Source organism: Pleurodeles waltl, chromosome 2_1 (genome assembly GCF_031143425.1).
Source record: "Pleurodeles waltl isolate 20211129_DDA chromosome 2_1, aPleWal1.hap1.20221129, whole genome shotgun sequence".
NCBI lineage: Eukaryota > Metazoa > Chordata > Amphibia > Caudata > Salamandridae > Pleurodeles > Pleurodeles waltl.
This window is the reverse complement of record NC_090438.1, coordinates 381,292,833-381,313,651: the sequence shown is the minus strand read 5'-3', so window position 1 is coordinate 381,313,651 and position 20,819 is coordinate 381,292,833. Positions and strand designations below refer to the sequence as shown.

General features: G+C 46.2%; 1 protein-coding gene across 1 annotated transcript in view; it reads left to right on the top strand.

Annotated features, from left to right (window-relative positions):
- Positions 1–20,819, top strand: part of UTP14A (UTP14A small subunit processome component) — a 385,668-nt gene that overhangs the window by 53,540 nt on the left and 311,309 nt on the right. Inside the window, exon 4 of the mRNA XM_069212909.1 lies at positions 19,054–19,118. Within this exon, the coding sequence (XP_069069010.1) occupies positions 19,054–19,118 (65 nt within the window). The remainder of the gene's footprint in view (positions 1–19,053; positions 19,119–20,819) is intronic.

Here is a 20,819-nt window from a genome sequence, read left to right as displayed (position 1 = left end):
ACCACATCAATCTGCTAGAACTCAGAGCGGTCCATCTGGCTCTCAAGTCTTTCACACCGCTAATTCAGGGGAAAACTCTATTGATACAGACGGACAATACAACCACGATGTATTACTTGAACAAACAAGGGGGAACGAGATCCCTACCCCTTTCACGAGAGTCCCAAGCGATATGGCATTGGCTCCTGGCCAGAGGAATGTCAATCACAGCAGTTCACCTGCCAGGTCAGCAGAACGTAGAAGCAGACTTTCTAAGCAGACACCTGGAGGACGTTCACGATTGGGTCCTGCACGACGAAGTCGCAGAATACATCTTCGCGCAATGGGGTCGGCCTCAACTGGACCTCTTCGCAGACGATGTAAACAGGAAATGCCCAGACTTCGCATCCAGGTTCTACCGTCCAGGATCTCGAGGGAATGCCCTGTTGATCGACTGGTCAGGGACATTTCTTTACGCTTTTCCTCCGATTCCCCTCATTCCGGCAGTGATCAGCAAACTTTACGGATCCAGGACCAGAATGATTCTTATAGCGCCACAATGGCCTCGACAATTCTGGTACACGGATCTCCTCAACCTGTCGGAAAAACCTCACAGGAGGCTGCCGTGCAGACCGGATCTTCTGAGCAGAATGGAGGGCAGGATTCTGCATCCCAACCTACCCTCTCTGAGCTTAACAGCATGGCTCCTGAATTCCTGCAGTATGGGCACCTAGGGCTCTCGCAGGAGTGCATGAACATCTTGAAAGAGTCCAAACGGCCTTCCACGCGGCGTTCCTACGCTTTTAAGTGGAAGAGATTCTACATATGGTGCTTTCAGCAAGGCCATAATCCCATACGGGCACAGGAGGACGTCATACTGTCCTATTTGCTTCACCTAGCGAAATCCGGTCTGCAGGTATCATCTATTAAGGTACATTTGTCTGCTATTACTGCCTATCGCAAGTCACCTTCTCAGGAATCCTTCTTTACGAAACCTGTAGTCAAGGATTTCTTAGAAGGTTTGAAGAAAGTTTTTCCGCCAATTCGGAGGCCTTCTCCTCCGTGGGAACTGAACATAGTCCTAGCAAAACTTATGGGCCCTCCTTTCGAGCCTATCCATAAGGCTTCCTTACAACACCTTACGTGGAAAACGGCTTTTCTGGTGGCCATTACTTCAGCGAGGAGGGTCAGTGAGATCCAGGCCTTGTCTGCAAAAGAACCGTACACGGTCTTTCATGACAATAGAGTAGTTCTGCGAACTCACCCATCTTTCCTTCCGAAGGTGGTGTCAGAATTCCATATTAATCAGACCATAACTTTACCGACATTCTTTCCCAATCCGGAAACTCCGGCTGAGAAAGCATTGCACTCATTAGACTTGAAAAGAGTGCTGAAATTTTATCTGGACAAGACAAAATCGATTAGAAACTCTAACCGCTTGTTTGTGAACTATGGTCATTTAAGGACAGGAGAAGCAGCATCTAAGCGAACAATATCAAGATGGATAGTCTCTTGTATTGTTAATACTTACCAGCTAGCTAATAGACAATTGCTAGCGCGGCCTAGAGCGCATTCCACAAGGGGAAAAGCGGCTACAGCTGCTCTCCTTAACAATGTTCCTATATCTGAGATTTGTAAGGCTGCTACATGGAAGTCTGTACATACTTTTACAAGACATTATTGTTTAGACTCAGATGCAAGAGCGGATGCCCAAGTGGGGCAGGCCTCTCTAAGGAATTTATTTGCGTAAGACATGTCTATTCCTGCACTTCTATCGGACAGTCCGCTGGGTTTAGGGATGGGCTTGCTAATCTATTCAATGTTTATGACTATTGATGAGGATCCCCTGGAAGAGAAGGATAAGTTACTTACCTGTAAATCCTAGTTCTCTTCCAGGGGTATCCTCATCAAAGTCATAAACAACCCACCCTCCTCCCCGGACACACGTCTACTGGAAGTGCAGGACAGACAGTATTTTGATTCAATTATACAAATTGTCACCGTAAAAAGAACTGACCTAACTGTGAACCAACTGTCACCTTTCCTTCACCCCTGAGGCATGGTGGGATACTGGAGGTGCTCAGGGTCTTAAAGGCACAGTGCCAAAGTTTTTATGGTTCTCCTGTGTTAATCTACATGCAGCCTATTGGCTAAGAATGCTTCATTGTTTTTCAATGCAGTTTTCTCTATTTTTTCACTAGAGTTTGCTACTGCTTACTTCCCCAAGCCTAGTTTTAGGAGCTTGGGTACTTATTTATGCTCTATTGTAGTATTTAAAAAAAAAAAAAAAAAAAAAAAAAAAACTTCATAGAAATAAAGCATTTTAGCCTGTTTTTAACATGGTAGCCTGCATGACTGTTTGTTACACATGTATAATGTGTATATATTTTATATATGCTCCGGGGTCCCCGCACAAGGGCGGGAATATTCAATGTTTATGACTTTGATGAGGATACCCCTGGAAGAGAACTAGGATTTACAGGTAAGTAACTTATCCTTTTTGGCACTACACAGACAGGTAAAGACAAGCTTTTGATGTGTTGCAGTTGCAATTGTACGTCTATGTTCCCTTACTCATGCATGAATCTGTACTAAAAGAAAACTACTTACTCTTCCCACGAAACAAAAAAAAGTTAGATTCCACTGCCCACGTCTTAATCTCAGTCACTAGACGTGAGAACCCGCAGGGGCGTGCCATAAGTCTTTGCCGTTTATCAAAGAACTGTCTTTTATTTGAGACTTGATCCAAAAGGGTTTAAGCACTTTCCTGTCTAGCATGCTAATCTACTGCAGTCGATAGATTTTGAGTGCTAAGATTCCATTTTCGAACTCCAGTCCTTGATCAGTGTTTGATTACATGGATATATGTTTAATATTTTTTCACTTGTCAGGAGGACCTAGAGAAGGATCACTTGAGAAAAAAAAAATACAAAACCATTCAGTGGTCTGTTGAAATATTCAGAATGAGATCCACTGAGGGACAACCTGTGGAAAAACACAAACAACTAGATTATTGTAGGAAATAGACGCTGGTAAAAATTAGTGCCACCAATCACCAGGACTGCGAATAATACCCATGGATTAGTTGTGGTATATTATACGACTAAGAATTGTACCATATGCGTTCATGTCCCAAATTAGCAGTTAGTGTGTACAAGCACAAAAAAACACACTGGGCTTACCCGCATATATTGTGTGTTCTTCCTCAACCCAGTTACCCTGGCATAAAGCTCGGGGTACTCTCTGTCTGCAGCCAGAAATGTAGGAGATATTAAATGCAAAGATAAGGCTTCAAAGGTGTAAAAACAAAACATAAAAGTATGCTACTAACAATACCTCCTATATAAAACTACCAAAACCCATTAAAAGTCCCACAGGGACCATAACATGCTTAAGATAGCTTCCCATAGATGAGAAGAAGGTTGCCATAACCTGCCCCAACCTGCATACTGTCAACAGGTGCTGCATTCTCGGTGTGCCTCAATCATAGAACAATTATGCTGACATAAATGTTAACTAAAAACGAGGGAGCCATGTAAACGGACAAGGTAGGAAGTTCCAGCAGAGCAACACCTCATGTATGCCCCCAAACTGCTAAAGAACAATCAAAAAGCAGCAAGATAGCCCACAAAGAGGACCTAAACAGATCTGGCATCGCAACGACATGTCAAACCGCATACTTGTCCGAAAATATGTCCCCTTGGAAGAAAGTGCTCTGTGACAGCCCAGAACGGCAACCACACTTTTGCCTGTAAAGGCCCAGGCCGCGCCTCAGGATAATTCCAGGTCCACGGGGGGCAATGTCAGACTCTCAGTGCCCCACCAACAGAAACAAACATTTGCAATGCAATGGAGTAGCGTTTGGTTGAGTTAGAGCTATTAGCATTGTAAATTCCTAATTGGACTTTTCTTGCCACATAAATTGAAAATGAAAATTAAAACAGTTGACAGAAGCAAGTTGATTCAATGCGCCACTGCCACCGCCATCATGGTGTGAGCGCATGAGTTATTAGCGCCCTGCATCAATGTCTGTAAAGGATCACGGCTAGGATGAAAGGCAAACCGGAGGAGGGGCCATCACATGCTGTAACAGGAGGAGGCATGATGTATTGTGATGGCCAACAAAAATGTTCACTTAGGTAAATCGCCTGGGTGGGAGCTTCGCACACTAAGGAGTGACATTTCACAAATGCCACAATAAAAATGATGCATTTAAGACATGCACAACAAAGAATGAATAGCAAGAGTGGGTGTGGTTAAAAGCCCACAGAGAGATTACAACAGGCCAGAGTGCATGTGCGGTCGACCCTAAAAAATTAACTGTGCAGGACTGCAAAACGCCACATCTGGGCTGTCTCTCTTCTGCGACACTCATAGACACACGGTTCACCCGTCAGGCATGCAAGGCCCTCCGCGTGCGTCTGTGCGTCTTATTTCCTAGGCATGCTGGGAAATATAGTCCGTGTCTGCCACCCGCAACTTATGGTGCCAAATATAAGTGTGTGCATGCGCCAGACAATTACTGAGGCACTGAAGTAAACAGTACCAAGGCGGTAAGAGATATCGAAACTTCTGCTCCACAACTATGGATATTTCCAATTCCAACATGACACAAAGGAAAACGGGAAGAGGACGACCCGCTAAACAAAGTGTCTCACATGCTAAATTGGTCATACCTAGCAGTTCACTATAAATATTCAATGTGCTTGAAAGGGACTGTGCACTCAAGGATTTACGGCCAACTTCATACCAGTGACTATAGTAAATTTGCATTACACAAAAAAAGTGTGCCTAGCAAGTCGAGGGGTCACTGGACAAACTAAGCCTGGGGCATACATTGAAGGTATTCAGAGTCCCCTTCCCACCATACATCTGAGGGATAATGCACCTAGGATATTACCGGCAGCATTATACTGAGGCCTACAATCAATTACATTAACCTAGATAGGTTTTGTCACAGGCATGGGGGTAACTCGTCGGACCAATCATGGGACCATATGTTGTTTATCAAAGGCAGTACTATTCTGAGAGTATACAAGAAGATGGAGGGGCCCGCTACTCAGGGTGTATGGACCACAGGGAATGTATATGTCAGCTGTAATTACCCTGGTAAAAGGTAGAGGGCCCTTACAGGGATTAATGTCTTGTCTGTCACTGAAAGTGTGCTATATGTCAGGCACCCATGAAGAGCAACACTTCATGTCAGCCTGGACCAAGGAATGTCATCCTTAAGCCCTACAACATGGCTATGAAGGCTAAATATCCATTTCTGTTCTTTAATGAAAAGAAACTGCAAGACATTAGGGACTGACGTAGGCACAACAGGTTTGTCCAGTAGCATCCAATGTAAATCCTTTGGTGCATGACCCTTCTCAATGATGTGGTTTGTCGACTTCGTTGCTTGAGTCCTGCTTCTGATGGTACTTTTATGTTCGATATTGCGGGTCTTAATTTTGCGAGTCGTTATCCCACCATACTGAAGCCCAGAAGGACGTGTTACAATTTGAAACAGTTTCTCACTATTGCAATTTGTATGTTGCCTAATCTCCCACGGGGTCTCTGTGCCAATTACAATATGTGTAGCGTGTTCTGTTAAGGCACAGATGCCACAGCACCCACAAGGGAAATGCCCTCATACCGAAGTAAGACCCCAAAGGGTGCCTTGACTACTTGAATAGACGTGTGCACTAGTTTGTCCCTGAGGTTGTGGCTGCGCCTGAAAGCAAACATAGACCTACGGATTGACTTGTTATCTTTGTTAAAAATCTGTCTCTTTCTGCATATTGATTTCTTAAGTGTACTTGAAAGGCTGCACATGGTGTGCACACATACATGGCTAGCAGTGGTCTGTTTAGGAGGTCTGATGTCCAACAGAGCCTCCCTGTTAATTTTGCATGCTCTCTTGACTGATGTACAGAACAGTGAAGCAGGATAGTGTCTGTCCATGAGTTGAGTAGACAGTGTACCTGCATTTTCCTTGAACTTCTGGATTAACAATTGCACCTGACACACAAGAATTGGCCAAACAGGAGATTATTCCTAAGTGCCTTGGGATGGAAACTATTGTATTGACAGCAACATATTTCTGTCTGTAAGGAAATGCCTCCTTGGCATGGTTACCCCTGACTTTTTGCCTTTGCTGATGCTATGTTTTGAATTGAAAGTGTGCTGAGGCCTGCTAACCAGGCCCCAGCACCAGTGTTCTTTCCCTAACCTGTACTTTTGTATCCACAATTGGCACACCCTGGCATCCAGGTAAGTCCCTTGTAACTGGTACCTCTGGTACCAAGGGCCCTGATGCCAGGGAAGGTCTCTAAGGGCTGCAGCATGTCTTATGCCACCCTGGAGACCCCTCACTCAGCACAGACACACTGCTTGCCAGCTTGTGTGTGCTGGTGAGAACAAAATGAGTAAGTCGACATGGCACTCCCCTCAGGGTGCCATGCCAGCCTCTCACTGCCTATGCAAGTATAGATAAGTCACCCCTCTAGCAGGCCTTACAGCCCTAAGGCAGGGTGCACTATACCATAGGTGAGGGCACCAGTGCATGAGCACTGTGCCCCTACAGTGTCTAAGCCAAACCTTAGACATTGTAAGAGCAGGGTAGCCATAAGAGTATATGGTCTGGGAGTCTGTCAAACACGAACTCCACAGCACCATAATGGCTACACTGAAAACTGAGAAGTTTGGTATCAAACTTCTCAGCACAATAAATGCACACTGATGCCAGTGTACATTTTATTGTGAAACACACCCCAGAGGGCACCTTAGAGGTGCCCCCTGAAACTGTATCCAACTATCTGTGTAGGCTGACTGGTTCCAGCAGCCTGCCACACTAGAGACATGTTGCTGGCCCAAGGGGGAGAGTGCCTTTGTCACTCTGAGGCCAGTAACAAAGCCTGCACTGGGTGGAGATGCTAACACCTCCCCCAGGCAGGAGCTGTAACACCTGGCGGTGAGCCTCAAAGGCTCACCCCTTTGTTCCAGCACCGCAGGACACTCCAGCTAGTGGAGTTGCCCGCCCCCTCCGGCCACGGCCCCCACTTTTGGCGGCAAGGCTGGAGGAAATCATGAGAATAACAAGGAGTCGTCACTGGCCAGTCAGGACAGCCCCTAAGGTGTCCTGAGCTGAAGTGACTCTAACTTTTAGAAATCCTCCATCTTGCAGATGGAGGATTCCCCCAATAGGATTAGGGATGTGACCCCCTCCCCTTGGGAGGAGGCACAAAGAGGGTGTACCCACCCTCAGGGCTAGTAGCCATTGGCTACTAACCCCCCAGACCTAAACACGCCCTTAAATTTAGTATTTAAGGGCTTCCCTGAACCTAAGAACTTAGATTCCTGAAACTACAAGAAGAAGAGGACTGCTGAGCTGAAAAACCCCTGCAGAAGAAGAACAGAAGACACGAACTGCTTTGGCCCCAGTCTTACCGGCCTGTCTCCTGCCTTCCAAAGAAACCTGCTCCAGCGACTCTTTCCAAAGGACCAGCGACCTCTGAATCCTCAGAGGACTGCCCTGCTTCAAGAAAGACAAGAAACTCCCGAGGACAGCGGCACTGCTCCAAAAGAACTGCAACTTTGTTACAGAGGAGCAGATTTAAAGACCCCTGCAAATCCCCGCAAGAAGCGTGAGATTTTCAACACTGCACCCGGCGACCCCGACTCGACTGGTGGAGAACCAACACCTCAGGGAGGACCCTCCGGCGACTCCGAGACCGTGAGTAACCAAAGTTGTCCCCCCTGAGCCCCCACAGCGACGCCTGCAGAGGGAATCCCGAGGCTCCCCCTGACCGCGACTGCCTGAACTCTAATTTCCCGACGGCTGGAAAAGATCCTGCACCCGCAGCCCCCAGCACCTGAAGGATCGGAACTTCTGTGCAGGAGTGACCCCCAGGAGGCCCTCTCCCTTGCCCAGGTGGTGGCTACCCCGAGGAGCCCCCCCCCTTGCCTGCCTGCACCGCTGAAGAGACCCCTTGGTCTCCCATTGAAACCTACCAAGAACCCGACGCTTGTTTGCACACTGCACCCGGCCGCCCCCGCGCTGCTGAGGGTGTACTTTGTGTGGGCTTGTGTCCCCCCCCCGGTGCCCTACAAAACCCCCCTGATCTGCCCTCCGAAGTCGCGGGTACTTACCTGCTGGCAGACTGGAACCGGGGCACCCCCTTTTCTCCATTGAAGCCTATGTGTTTTGGGCACCTCTTTGACCTCTGCACCTGACCGGCCCTGAGCTGCTGGTGTGGTAACTTTGGGGTTGCTCTGAACCCCCAACGGTGGGCTACTTTGGACCCAAAACTGAGACCTGTAAGTGATTTACTTACCTGCTAAAAATAACAATACTTTACCTCCCCCAGGAACTGTGAAAATTGCACTGTGTCCACTTTTAAAACAGCTATTTGTGTTTTATGTGAAAAGTATATATGCTACTGTAATTATTCAAAGTTCCTAAAGTACTTACCTGCAATACCTTTCAAATGAGATATTACATGTAGAATTTGAACCTGTGGTTCTTAAAATAAACTAAGAAAATATATTTTTCTATAACAAAACCTATTGGCTGGATTTGTCTTGGAGTATGTGTTCCTCATTTATTGCCTGTGTGTATGTACAACAAATGCTTAACACTACTCCTTTGATAAGCCTACTGTTCGACCACACTACCACAAAATAGAGCATTAGTATTATCCCTTTTTGCCACTATCTTACCTCTAAGGGGAACCCTTGGACTCTGTGCATGCTATTCCTTACTTTGAAATAGCACATACAGAGCCAACTTCCTACACTGTCCATCAGTTTCCTGTAGAGCTCAGTGTCCAACCTCCTCCAGAGGGCTATATCAGCAAGTTTGGAAAGGGTAAGTGCTCTTTACTATACCCGCAGGTAAATCTCGGAAAGCCATTCAAAGAGTTTAGCCATTGATTGAACAGTTTGATAGTCAACCTCACCATGCCAAATGACAAGAATACCGTCAGTGTATCTCTTCCACATCCCTAATTTTGAATGGAAGTGATCCACGGGGGAAGAGAACATATTCTATCTCAAAGGCATGCATGTAGTCAGACTCCGCACAAAGGTATTGTCCATCGAAGTACCTGATGTCTGTAAGTAAATGCAGTCTTCAAAATGAAAGAAATTCTCCTTCATCACCAGATGGTCACATTTCATAAGGAAGGACACAGGTGAAGGGTAATCATGATCCCTTGATGTTAGAAGGGATTCAGTCATGGCTAGGATCGGGTCTTGGGGATGCATGTATATAAGGACTCAACATCAAAAGACACCATGATATCAGTCTTGGTATCAAAAGTCACACCTTTGAAAAGCCTCAGGGCATCTTTAGTATCCTGTACATAAGTGGCCATTTCTCGGACAATAGGTCTTAAGAAGCAAATCCACAAATTTGAGAAGGGGTTCAAGTAATGACCCAATACCGGAGACAATAGGAGGTAAATAGCGAATTACCTTACAAGCAGAACACAAATGTGTACATAGTTCTTCTTAGACCATGTTATGTGACCTTATGTGCGCACACAAAATCTATGAGGCAAGGGCTTATTCCCTAAGACGTAGATTGTAAGTGTAGGAAGCTGGGTTATGGTTGCAGGACCCACACTTTTTCCTTTTTTTTTTTTCTTTTTAATGCAACGTTGACTGACATACACTGGGTCCCTGCTCGCGAGGAAACAAATACCAGTGTTCCTTCCCCCAAAACAAGGCACCTGGTCACCTGATCACCAAGTGACTAGGCCCTTTAGCAACTCTGTAAGTCCCTAGTAAATGGTACCACAGATACCTAGGGCATGGGTACTGAAGAGGGCACAAAAGAGCTGCAGCACAACTTGTGCCACTCTAAGGCACCCAGCACCGACCTTATGAAGACTGCCATTGCAGGCTCCGTGACAAGGTGCTCCTAAAAAGTAAAAACGCGACATGGCACACACTGTGTGCGCCATGTCCCATAAAACACTGCCTGTAATATTTGTAAGTCACCCTTACAGCAGGCCTTACAACCCTAAGGCATTGTGCATTATATTACATGTGTGGTTTAGGAAGCTGGCTCTCTATGTAGTGCACTAAAATGAAGTACGCTGTGCAGAGAGTGCAATGGATCCCAAGTTGGTTTTGCAGAGGCAAAAGTAGATAGCATTAATGCTCTATTTTGTGATAGTGTGGGCGAGCAGTTGGGCGTTTCCGAGGATAGTGCTAAGCATTTGTTGTACTCACAGAGGCAATAAAAGAATAAATCTGAGACCAATTTAGAAAAATAATTATTTTTATATGTTTCTAACCCAAGAGGTATGTAGACTTTTAAGCATAAATACTTTGCAGTTTCAAAAATCAACAGTGCAATTTGCAGTTATCCTGCGGAGGAAAAACAATGATCAGCAAACACAGGGTTAACAATGACTTATGAGGTCGAGCTCAGGGAGTAAAGGTAAGTACTGGGCACTGATCACAACCACACCAACAGGTCACACCGTGCGGCCCTGGGGCGACCGTGTTGCAGCGGTTCAGTAAGGAGTCTGGTGCCCAGTGGTTCTCTTTGAGAGTTGGATCTCGTGACAAAGAGGCTGCAGGCTCTAGCTAGGAAGCCAGTCGGGGATATCAAGTAGTAGGGGTGCTTGTGGACATAGGTGCACCTTTGGTCCTCTTCTCCTGTGTCCAGGGGCGACTGATGCAGGGTTTTTGTTTTTTTCTTTAGGCGGTAAGCTTTCACATCCAGGAGCACTCTCGATCAGGGTTCTTGTGTGTTGCGGCTGCAGGTGTCATCGGTGTGCCTGGCAGGCGTGGACCCAGGGAGAGGACCCCAGTTCAGGGGAGCCGGGAGATGTTGCTGGCACCAGTGACCCACCTCAGATGTGGTCAGGGATGACATGTGCAGTGGTTGCTGAAGGGGGTCAGCTTTTTTCGCACCACCATGCTGTGGGAGAGGGGGCCTGTGTGCAGAGGCTGCAGGTGTCTCGGGTGAGTTGAAGATGGGTGTGACCACACTGGACTCAGTCTCTGGACTGCTGGGGAACCGCAGTGGCACTGTTGGTTGGCTGCACCTCGGGTCGTGGACGTCGGGTGCAGTGGTTCTGTGGTTCCAGCAGCAGCAGACTCTTTTCCTTGGAGTTTCTTCTTGCAGGGCAGGTCTGCTGCCCACAGGAGACTTGAGTCTTTATTGAAAGCTGGACGAATAGACTTCATGTGCAGGGTCCTTTGAGGTCAGCAGGCCGGCGTGGCCATCTGCTTCTTCTTCTCTCCCTCATCTTGCAAGTGCAACTCTTGTTTGTCTGGGTCTTCTTAGGTTGTTGAAATCTAAGTTCTAGGGTTCAGGGGTGTCACGTAAATCCTCAATTTAGGGGTGTTTATAGGCAGTGCCAGGAGGTAGCCAGTGGGCTGATAACCTTTAGAGGGACTAGATCCTTCTTATGATCACTTCCGTTGGGAAGTGGGCATATCCCTAACCCTAGTGGCCTAATTTCTTCCAAGCAAGATGGAGGAATTTTAAAAGTAGTATCCACTTCAGCTCGTCCACCTTAGGGGTGGGACTGGCATGAATTGGGCGCTCCTCTTAATTTAACTAATGTTTTCGCCTGTATTGCTGCCAAAAGTGTGCTCAGGGGAGGGGGTTGGTGGTCATCTACGCCATTTGGAGAGACCTGTACCGCATTACAAAAGCAGCAAGGCCTTTGACGCCTCCTGCCCAGTGCATGCCTTTGTCTCAGGCCCTCAAGAGTGCTGGCATTCACCTTGGGGTGCCAGATACGCATCTGTGGTGGCTAAACTGATCAGTACCAGTCAGTCAGCACACTTGTAGCTGGTAGGCCTCTGTGTGCATTTATTAATAAATCCATAACTGGTTTTTTTTTATTCTGAGATGTTTGATATTAAACATCCCAGAATTCAGAGAAGCCATCATGTACCTGGGGGGCTCGTAATGACCAGTGGCCAGCACATGCATTTAAACAAAAATGTCTTCCATGTGCACTTAGTATGTCTCAGAATTGACAGAGACATAGCAGGGGAATATCTGCTCATGCATATATGCCCTCACATGTGCCTAGATGCACCCTACCTTAGGGGTGGCTTATACCTGCAACATGCAGTGATAGGGGAGCTGGCACACAGGGCTGTGTGACAGGTCGTGTTTTCAATTTAGCCTGCACCAACACGCTCAGTCTGCAACGGCAGCACTGTAGGGATTTGGTGATGGGTCCCTGAGGGTGGCACTATTGGTGCTGCAACCCTCAAAGACCTTTCTTAGTACCCCATGCCTTAGGTACCAGGGGTACCATTTACTAGGAATTTACAGTGCTAGCTACAGAGGTTGCCAATTGTGCAAAACAACTGTGCAGTTTTAGGGAAAGAGATCTGGCACTGGGGACCTGGTTAGCAGGGACCTAGTGTTCTAATAGTTGAAGCCATGTCTGAAGCCAGGCAAAAAATGAGGGTTAACCATTTCAAAAAGGGTGCTTTCCTAAATGTGGGCATATCTGCAACATGCAGATATGCCCCTGACTTATTTTTGTTGATTCTTAGACTAGTAAGTGTGCAGTGAAGTCATTTTAAATACATGTGCTGGACACTGGTTAATACATGTTTCATGATACATACATGATAGCTTCACTGAAACTAGGGATGCTTGGTACCAAACATTTTGTATTAATAAATCCTCACTGGTTCCAGTGATGTATTTATTAATACATGCAGGAAGAGGGCACCTTAGAGGTGCCCCCTGAAATCCTACCAGCTGCTGGTTAGCTCACTGACCAGTTCTAGCCAGTTTGCCACCAATAGACTAGAATCTGACCTGTAGGGGGTGAGAGCCTCTGCTCTCTGGCGGTCAGAAACAAAGCCTGCTCTGGCCGGGGTCTTAACACACCCCTCTCCCACAGGATGACCCACAGATCTGCTTTCCAAGGCATGGAGCTTCAAAGAAGCCCACCACCTTTGGTGTGCAGAGCTGCTTTTCTCAGAGGAGAGTGCCAACCCCACCCCCGTGCTGCAGGGCTCATTTTTCCAACAGGACAAGTGGGAAAATTAGCTATGCAGGAGGTGTGTATCCATTCAGGCTGGGGTGACCAGCCTGAAGTAGACACCACTTAGGAAATTCCGCCATCTTGTGTGTGGTGGAATTTAGGACCTCTGTACAGGGTGATGCCAATGACTGGAAGTGGTCATCTAGGAGGTGTAGTGACCACAAGGATAAGTAACCCATTGGATACTACCCTTCACTCCCCTTAACATCTTCTAAATTGAGTATTTCGGGGACCCCCTTATACCATGTAAGCAGATCTTCGCTGGACACAAAAGGAGGAGTGGACACAAAGCAGCTAAACCTTAGACAAAAGGAGCACGACTGACTTGCTCCAACCCAGTTGACCTGCCTGCTGCTCCCGACCCTCTAGAAGCAACTGACCTGTCCTGCCGCTTCAGCCTCCAAGAACCTAGGAGAACTGCCAGTGCTTTCCAAATCGCCAGGAAGTGCTCCGTTGAAGTAGAGGAGCTGCTCCCCTGCACCCGCAGGCACCCAAGAAAGAACTGAGAGGACCAGGACTGCCAGAAACCAGACGCCGGACATCACCACTGCACATTTGGCCATACCCCCACCCTCTTATTTTGAAGGAAAAAAAAAATCTTCTCTGGTGGGCTTTCTGCCCCCCTTGGGGGCAGATGGGCCTTCCAAAAATAGGCCGATCTGCTCCCAAAGGGGCAGATATGGCCATCGGTAATCTGCCCCCATGGGGAGCGACCCTTGCCCAAGGGGCTGCCTCCCTCTGGGGCAGATCGGCCTAATAGAAATAGGTCAGTCTGCCCCCAAGGGGGCTGAAATGGCCTAAGATAAATGTGCCCCCCAGGGGAACGAACCTTGCCTAAGGGGTCGTTCCCCTTGCGTGAAATTGATGCATAAAATAAAACTTCCTGGTGTCTAGTGGTTCTTGCGCCTCCCCCCTCTTCTTGGGGGCAGATTGGCCTAATAAAAATAGGGCGATCTGCCCCCAATGGGAGCAGAAATGGCCTAAAAGTAATTTTGCCCCCGGGGAGCGACCCTTGCCTAAGGTGTCGCTCCCCACATAATAAAAAAAATAAAATAAAAAAAACAATGATCCCTGGTGTCTAGGGGGTTTCTGCCCCCCGGGGAGCCAGAAATGGCCTAATAATAATTTGACCCCCTGGGGAGCGGCCCTTGCCCAAGTGACCATTCCCCTTATAAGTAAGTATTAAAAAAAAAATAATAATAATAATAAATCCCTGGTGTCTAGTGGGCATTCCTGCTGCCCGAGTGCATCGCGATCAGTCAGCAGAAATGCTTGCAGAGACAGGAAAGGAAAGGCCTTTCCTTTCAAGCCTCTGCCTGCCCCCTCATGCTGTGCATTTCTCTTCTGCATCGGTGACCTCTGATGAGGTCAGCACGCGCTTGCGTGCTCATGTCATCAGATGTCACTGGGGGGGGTCAGGGGTGGAGGGGAAGAGATTCCCCTTCCAGCCCTGCCAGGGGTTGGGTGGGGGCACAGCCCTCGGGGGTAGCGCTAGCGCCTCTCTTGAGGGCCAGTACTAGGGCATAATGGTTAGGTCCGTGGCGCCTCTGCGCCGCAGCCACGGACGTAACCATTACGTCGTTGGCGACCAAAGGATTAAGCCACTAAAGAAGATGATTAACATTGAAAGGAATGGTACAAATATGTTACTCTAACATTTCAAGTGTTGGCAACGCCAACAGGTCTTCCATTTGGGAAAAGAAAAGTAATATGACACTGCCGCAGTCACTGTCAATTTGTAGAGTTGTGCACCACACATGCATGCACATACATAAGGCGCTGAAGCTGGGGGGTTTCTTTTAGTTAACGATCCAAGGTGGATTGGTAAATAAAAAAAGAAAGTTATTGACAAAACAGATTGAGGAAGCAACATGAGTAGGGTTGGAAGCAACACTGAGGGTGGCAGAAGAAGTTCACAACATGGGTGAGGGAGAGAGTGCTCGAGAGAGAGCAATGTGCAGCGCAGTGGAACATAAGCAAAGAGGCGAGGGAGAGTGAAAGTGGAAGAGGGAGACATGGGTGAGAAGGTGATGAGGGGGAAGCAGACAAGCACAACACAGACTTGGGGGAAGAAGCACATGGGCAAGAGCAGCATCAAGTGTGGTAGAAGGGCAAAGAGGAGTAGACAATAGAGAAAACTGGAAACACTCACACATGCAGTGCTTAATCAAGAACAAGCATTGGCAAAGACGATAGTTTTCGCCTTTGTTTTTTCTTTTTATCTCACTGGATTCTAAAATAACAGATAATTTTTATAATAATGTTTGTTTCAAGTTTGGTGAACCATTAATGGTTTAGCAAATTTACAACAAATATTATTATAACACTTTTCTAATATTTGTAATCCAGTTAGATAGAAGAAACAAAGGCGAAACCTATTGGCATGATGGCATACCCGAAGAATAAAGAAGACAGGAAGAAAGAAGACGGCAGTGAAGAAAGATAGAAGACAACATGCGGTAAAGAAGGTGGCAGTGAAGAAAGAAGACAGAAGATGGTATGCAGAGAAGAAGACAAGATGACAGTAAAGAAAAGACAGAAGACGGCATGTGGTGAAGAAGAAAGAAGATGGCATGCGGTAAAGATGAAGGGCAGTGAAGATGGAAGACTGCATGTGGTGAAGAAAGACGGCAGTGAAGAAAGAAGATGGCATACAGTAAAGAAGAAAAGACTACAGTGAAGAAATAAGAAAAAAGATGGCATGCAGTAAAAGACAGCAGTGCAGACAAGACGGCTTGCAGTTAAAAAAAAAAAAAAAAAAAAAAAAAATGGCAGCAAATAAGGCAGAAGACGGCATGCGTTGAATAAAGAAGATGGCATCGAAGAAAAGATGTCAGTGAAGAAAGAGGACGCCAACGAAGAAAGAGGGAGGCATGTGGTGTGGAAAGAAGAAGGGCGGCGAAGAAAGAAGAAGGGCAGCGAAGAAAAAAGAATGAAGTTCCTTCAGCGTCGTAGCCAGAGAAAGGACACTGGCCAGTGTCCAATGAGAAGTGAACCAGAAGGAGTACTTGGTCCAGAGGCAACCCGTCGGCAAGCACGGCGAAGAAGACAACAGGAAGTGATGCAGTGTGGCGTGCAGAAGACGTGCTGGCCAATCAGGAGCATGTAAATCAGAGCGACATTGGACTAAGCCAATGATAAGTTCAGGTAAGTAAGGGGCTGGTTCTCAGCCCCTTTTAACTATTTTTTTTTATGTAATTAATTAATTTTTCTTTACATTTTTATTAACAATAGATTTTGCAAGCGCGTGTGCAGTCAAAACCTAAAAGAGTGTTCGAAAAGTAAGCAGGGGAAGATAATGGGTAATGATGCCGTGCTCTGGGGTGAGAGATGTGGTGAAGGGGTGTGGTTGGGTCAAACACAAGAAAAAGAAGGAAAGCCCACACAACCAGTCTTCAAAGCAGGATCAGCTCATTTTGTAGGTTGCTTTATTAAAAGCATGCCATGTAATGTGATGAACACTACGTTTTCTTATTCCCACTGCACAGCAATTAAAATGCACGTTTATGCAAATGTGACTGTCATGTGAGCACTCATCTAGGTTTTACAGAACATCCTGCCATAAAGTTCCTTATCAACGTTCGCACATTGATTTCTATAGATAAGGTAGATAGGTCAATAGATAGCTATTGACGACGTTTAAATGTTTCCTGACCTTTGATATGACTTAGCTTTAAGGGATACCTAGATGCATATTTGCAGGCGAGAACAAGTTATTCAAGATTGAACAAACGCCAACGTGGGTCACTATTTTCCACAAAAACATCAATTAAGTAATGAGTTGAAAATAGTTGCCAAGAATTAAGAGCTTCTACAGGAATTGAGAGCCATGTTGAGTGTGGTGATAACTAGGGTACGGAGGTTAGGGGGATTGTTGTGGTAGTTAGGTTAGAAGAAGTGATTAGAATGGTGATGGTTAGGGTGTTGATGGTTAGGGTGGTGGTGAGAGTGGGTGTGGCGGTGGTCATGGATTTGGGAGTATTGGTTAGGTTGGTGGTAGTTAGGTTGGTGGTAGTGTGGTTGTGGTGAAGTGGTGAGGCTAGTATGGTGGTTATTCTTACTGTAGTGTTTAGTGTAGGGAGGTGGTAGTTTGGGTGGTAGTGCTCGTCAGGGTAGAGCGGTGGTTATTGTACGGTTATGGTAGGGTGGTTATGGTAAAGTGGTAGTTTGAGAAGGGTGGTGGTGGTTTGGCTATAGTGGTGATGATGGGGGGGTGAAGGGGTGGACGGGTGGTGTTGGTGGTAGTTGTAGGGTGGTAGTGGTTGTACAAATACTGACATGGGTGGAGGGACCAGAGAACAAGCTACAACAAGGGCGACAGAAAAAGGTAAGAAAGAAAAAAATCTGTCCCTCTATCTCAGCGCAAGCAGTGGAAAGACACTACTTTTTTGATGAATCACTACTTAGCATCATGCTTCACAGAAAGGAGAAATGAACGAGGAGACAGTGCTTCCATTCAGGATCCAGCAAATCGGAGCGACAGTGAAGCCAATAAATGGTAAGCAATGGTTGGGCTCCAAGGCCTTTATAGTTAACAAAATGTCTTGCAAGCGACAGCACATGGTTTTGCTGGCGAGACCTAAAAAGAGCATGCTATCCTGTGCTTCACATCTTCCATTATCCAAAAGGGACCCTCCAGGTCTGCCCGTAGGAAAATGCAAGCCTTCTCAACCAAGGAGCTCCACCCAGAACTGTACCCAAGGATAGATATTTTGATATTGTAAAATAGATAAGAGATATGGAACCCACTGTAGAGTTTCCCCTGTTATACCAGTTTTGGCCTTTTAGAAGTTCAACTACAGTGTACAAGTATTAGCATCACCTATTAACAGTTGAAGTGGTAAATAGGACACTAGTTTTATGCTCACTGATAAGAGACAATATCATAACTCATTGGTTTTAGAACTGTCTACCCCTTGTACTGTAAACATTAGTGGTCAAGATGTTAGAACAAATGCCAGCTAGAAAACTGCACCACTCTAATCCATCTTAACATTATTTGTCCCTTTCATGAATTGTCCCCCTTTGGCAAGGGTTAATTCGGTGTCTGATCTGAAGATGCAAACAAAAGGTTTGTTACCAATGTCGTAGATGCTGTCAGTATCTCTAGCCGTTTTAACCACATTCCCCTTCCTCTTCATTCAAAAAACCATTCTTGAGAGCTTGAGATCAAGTGCTACCTCAGTGTTTCTTGCCTAGCTACAAAATTCTTTTCACTTCTATTTGCTCTGTCTTTCCTTCACACATTCCAACCTGCACATGACGGAGAAGAGTGAGAACTTAGTCACCACAATCCTTTTATATTCTTTACTTCATTACTCCAGATTCATCTTCAACCCCTTCATCCAGCGACATATCTACAAAATCTTTTCAGGGAAATCAAATTGTATAGCTGAAGCTAAAGCACTCCAATCTGGTGGCCTCCGTTTGACACAAAAAATCACATGTCTATTTAAACAATACATTTTTTACGTGGTGATTAAGCTGCACCTTGAGGATTCTGCAGGCATTTTGAATGTCATTGGCAAGTAAAGTATCACACCTGTCAAGCCAACATGGCACAGAAATGTCTAAAATGATTTTGCATTGGGCCGAAGATATACAAATATACTTTTGAGATCAAATTCAGAAACTGGTGGTATTTCAGAATTTACCATTTGCTAAGAAATTTGAAAACAAATTGACTCTGCTGTGCTTCTCTGTTTGACTGTCTTTGTTTATCCTTCCCAAGCATTGCTTGAACTCCGGGGAAATAAAGTAAAACCTGTCTTCTTCCTTTCCTTCCTCATCTGCCATTGCTCCCTGCCGTGCGGCAGCGTGTGGTGGGGTGTATTTAGCTTGAGTGAGTGGAGCTGATATGTAATCTCTTAAATCTACTTATGCTGCTTTTCTTAAGGGCAAATGGAAAGCCCAGTTTTATCATGTTCAGCAGTAAAGTAACATCTGAAAAATCCTTCCCTTTTAGGGCTGGTCCTGAGCATACACGGCAGTTGTAATAATGACTATAACAATGGTCTTTTTGTGTACATAATTGTCTTTTCTCTACTTTAAGGAAGAAGATGGCTGAAAGATCCGAGTCCAGTGCCCAGGTGTCTGAGTTTGGTGTCAGCTCTGAGGGTAAGACCTATGAATATGATAACTCTTGTTTCCATGGTGGCAAAGATGTGTTGTTTGTGAGGCCTTAAAGTAGAAGTAGAAGACCCATCCAGCTCGTTTAGTTCTGAAAGAAAACCAACTGTGGCATTAATGTATTTATTTTTGTTCTTCTGTTGTGACACCGATCACTTGTTTCTAAAACCCTTAAATCCTAGTTTTTAGTCAGTTCAGTCATTACCTCTCTCTCTTCATCCTTGAAAATTTGCAACAGTGTGGTTTTCGTGAATTCCACTCCATGTACACAGCGTTTGCCCTTGTCTCAAACATTTCTGACCTCTACCCATCACAGTCACCCCCACCAGTTATCACTCCCCTTGACTTCTTTGTTGACTTTGAGCCTGTCGGCCACTCCCCCCTACTACTATCACTTGCCTTCCCAGTTGCTGCAGGTGAAACCTAAGGCTGGTTATCCTCTTACCACTCTCTAATCCTGTGTTTTGGTGATCCTTGCTCTTGACATATTCTCCCTTATTGGTTATCTGTATATGGCCTTGTCTGGTCCTGTGTTCCCTCCTATAAGCCATCTACTCAAACTCTTTTGGTGATACAATAACCTCATTTGGTCTCGGCCACCCATGGGTCACTTTCCCACATTGACTATCTGTTCTTGCTAGCCGCCGATCTCCTTCAGAGCACGGGCTCCCAGATCCTGCCCCGCAGGATATCAGACCATGTACCAGTCCTGATTTACTTTGACATGGCACCCAAGGGCAACAGTCCTACATGATGGCGTCTTAATGCCTGGTTCGTGCAAGACAACAAATTTGCATAACACTTACTTGAAGAGTTTGTCTTTTATTCGACTGTACGAGGGCTCTGTAAACTCTGCTGGGACCTTTTGGGAAGCAGGCAAGGCTGGCCTGCTCCTACATATGGGGGAAAGGGGGCCTGACTGAGATAAACATCTTCAAAATATTGAGCTTGAAACCTCTATAGTGCTTAGAGAACATAGAGACCCCAAAATACTAAGTGATCCGGAGAAACACCAACTAAAACTTGACAGAACTTCTCTATGCCAGCTATGTATAAGCAAAGCCCACAAGTGCTGGATGGCCTCAATGCGCCAGGTATATGAATGGGGGGGCAAATCTAGTAAGTTATTGCACTGGCTCGCCCCACACCACTCCGAAACTGGGTAATAGGGGATCCCGGGAGGTGGGTTGAAGACTCCTATGCGAACGCGGCTGTATACGTCCTCTACTACAAGGAGCTATATGCTCCTAGTGTGTGACCAGACAATGAAACAACATCCCCTCTTGTGGAGGAACTCCCCTTGTCCCATTTGTCCTCAATCGAGCCTTGGATAGGGATATCACGGTGGAAGAAACAGGGAATGCATTGGCAGATCTGAACTCTGGTAAAACACCAGGACCCGACGGATACCCTGTGAAGTTCTATCACGGACTCCGCCTTTACATTGTCCTACCTGTGTTCAAATGCCGTGCACAAACAGTATGTGCATCTTTCAGACCCATCTCCCTTATCAACAGCGAAGTTAAACTGTATGCAAAGCTACTAGCAAACAAGTTGCTGACTGTCATCCAGTGTCTTGCCCGCCCTGTCCGATGTGGGTTTATACCTCGTCTGGTGGCACCAGGCTCTGCAACCGTAGGGTGCATATAACCATATCCTGTATTAAAGCCCTGGGAGGCCCAGCCATCC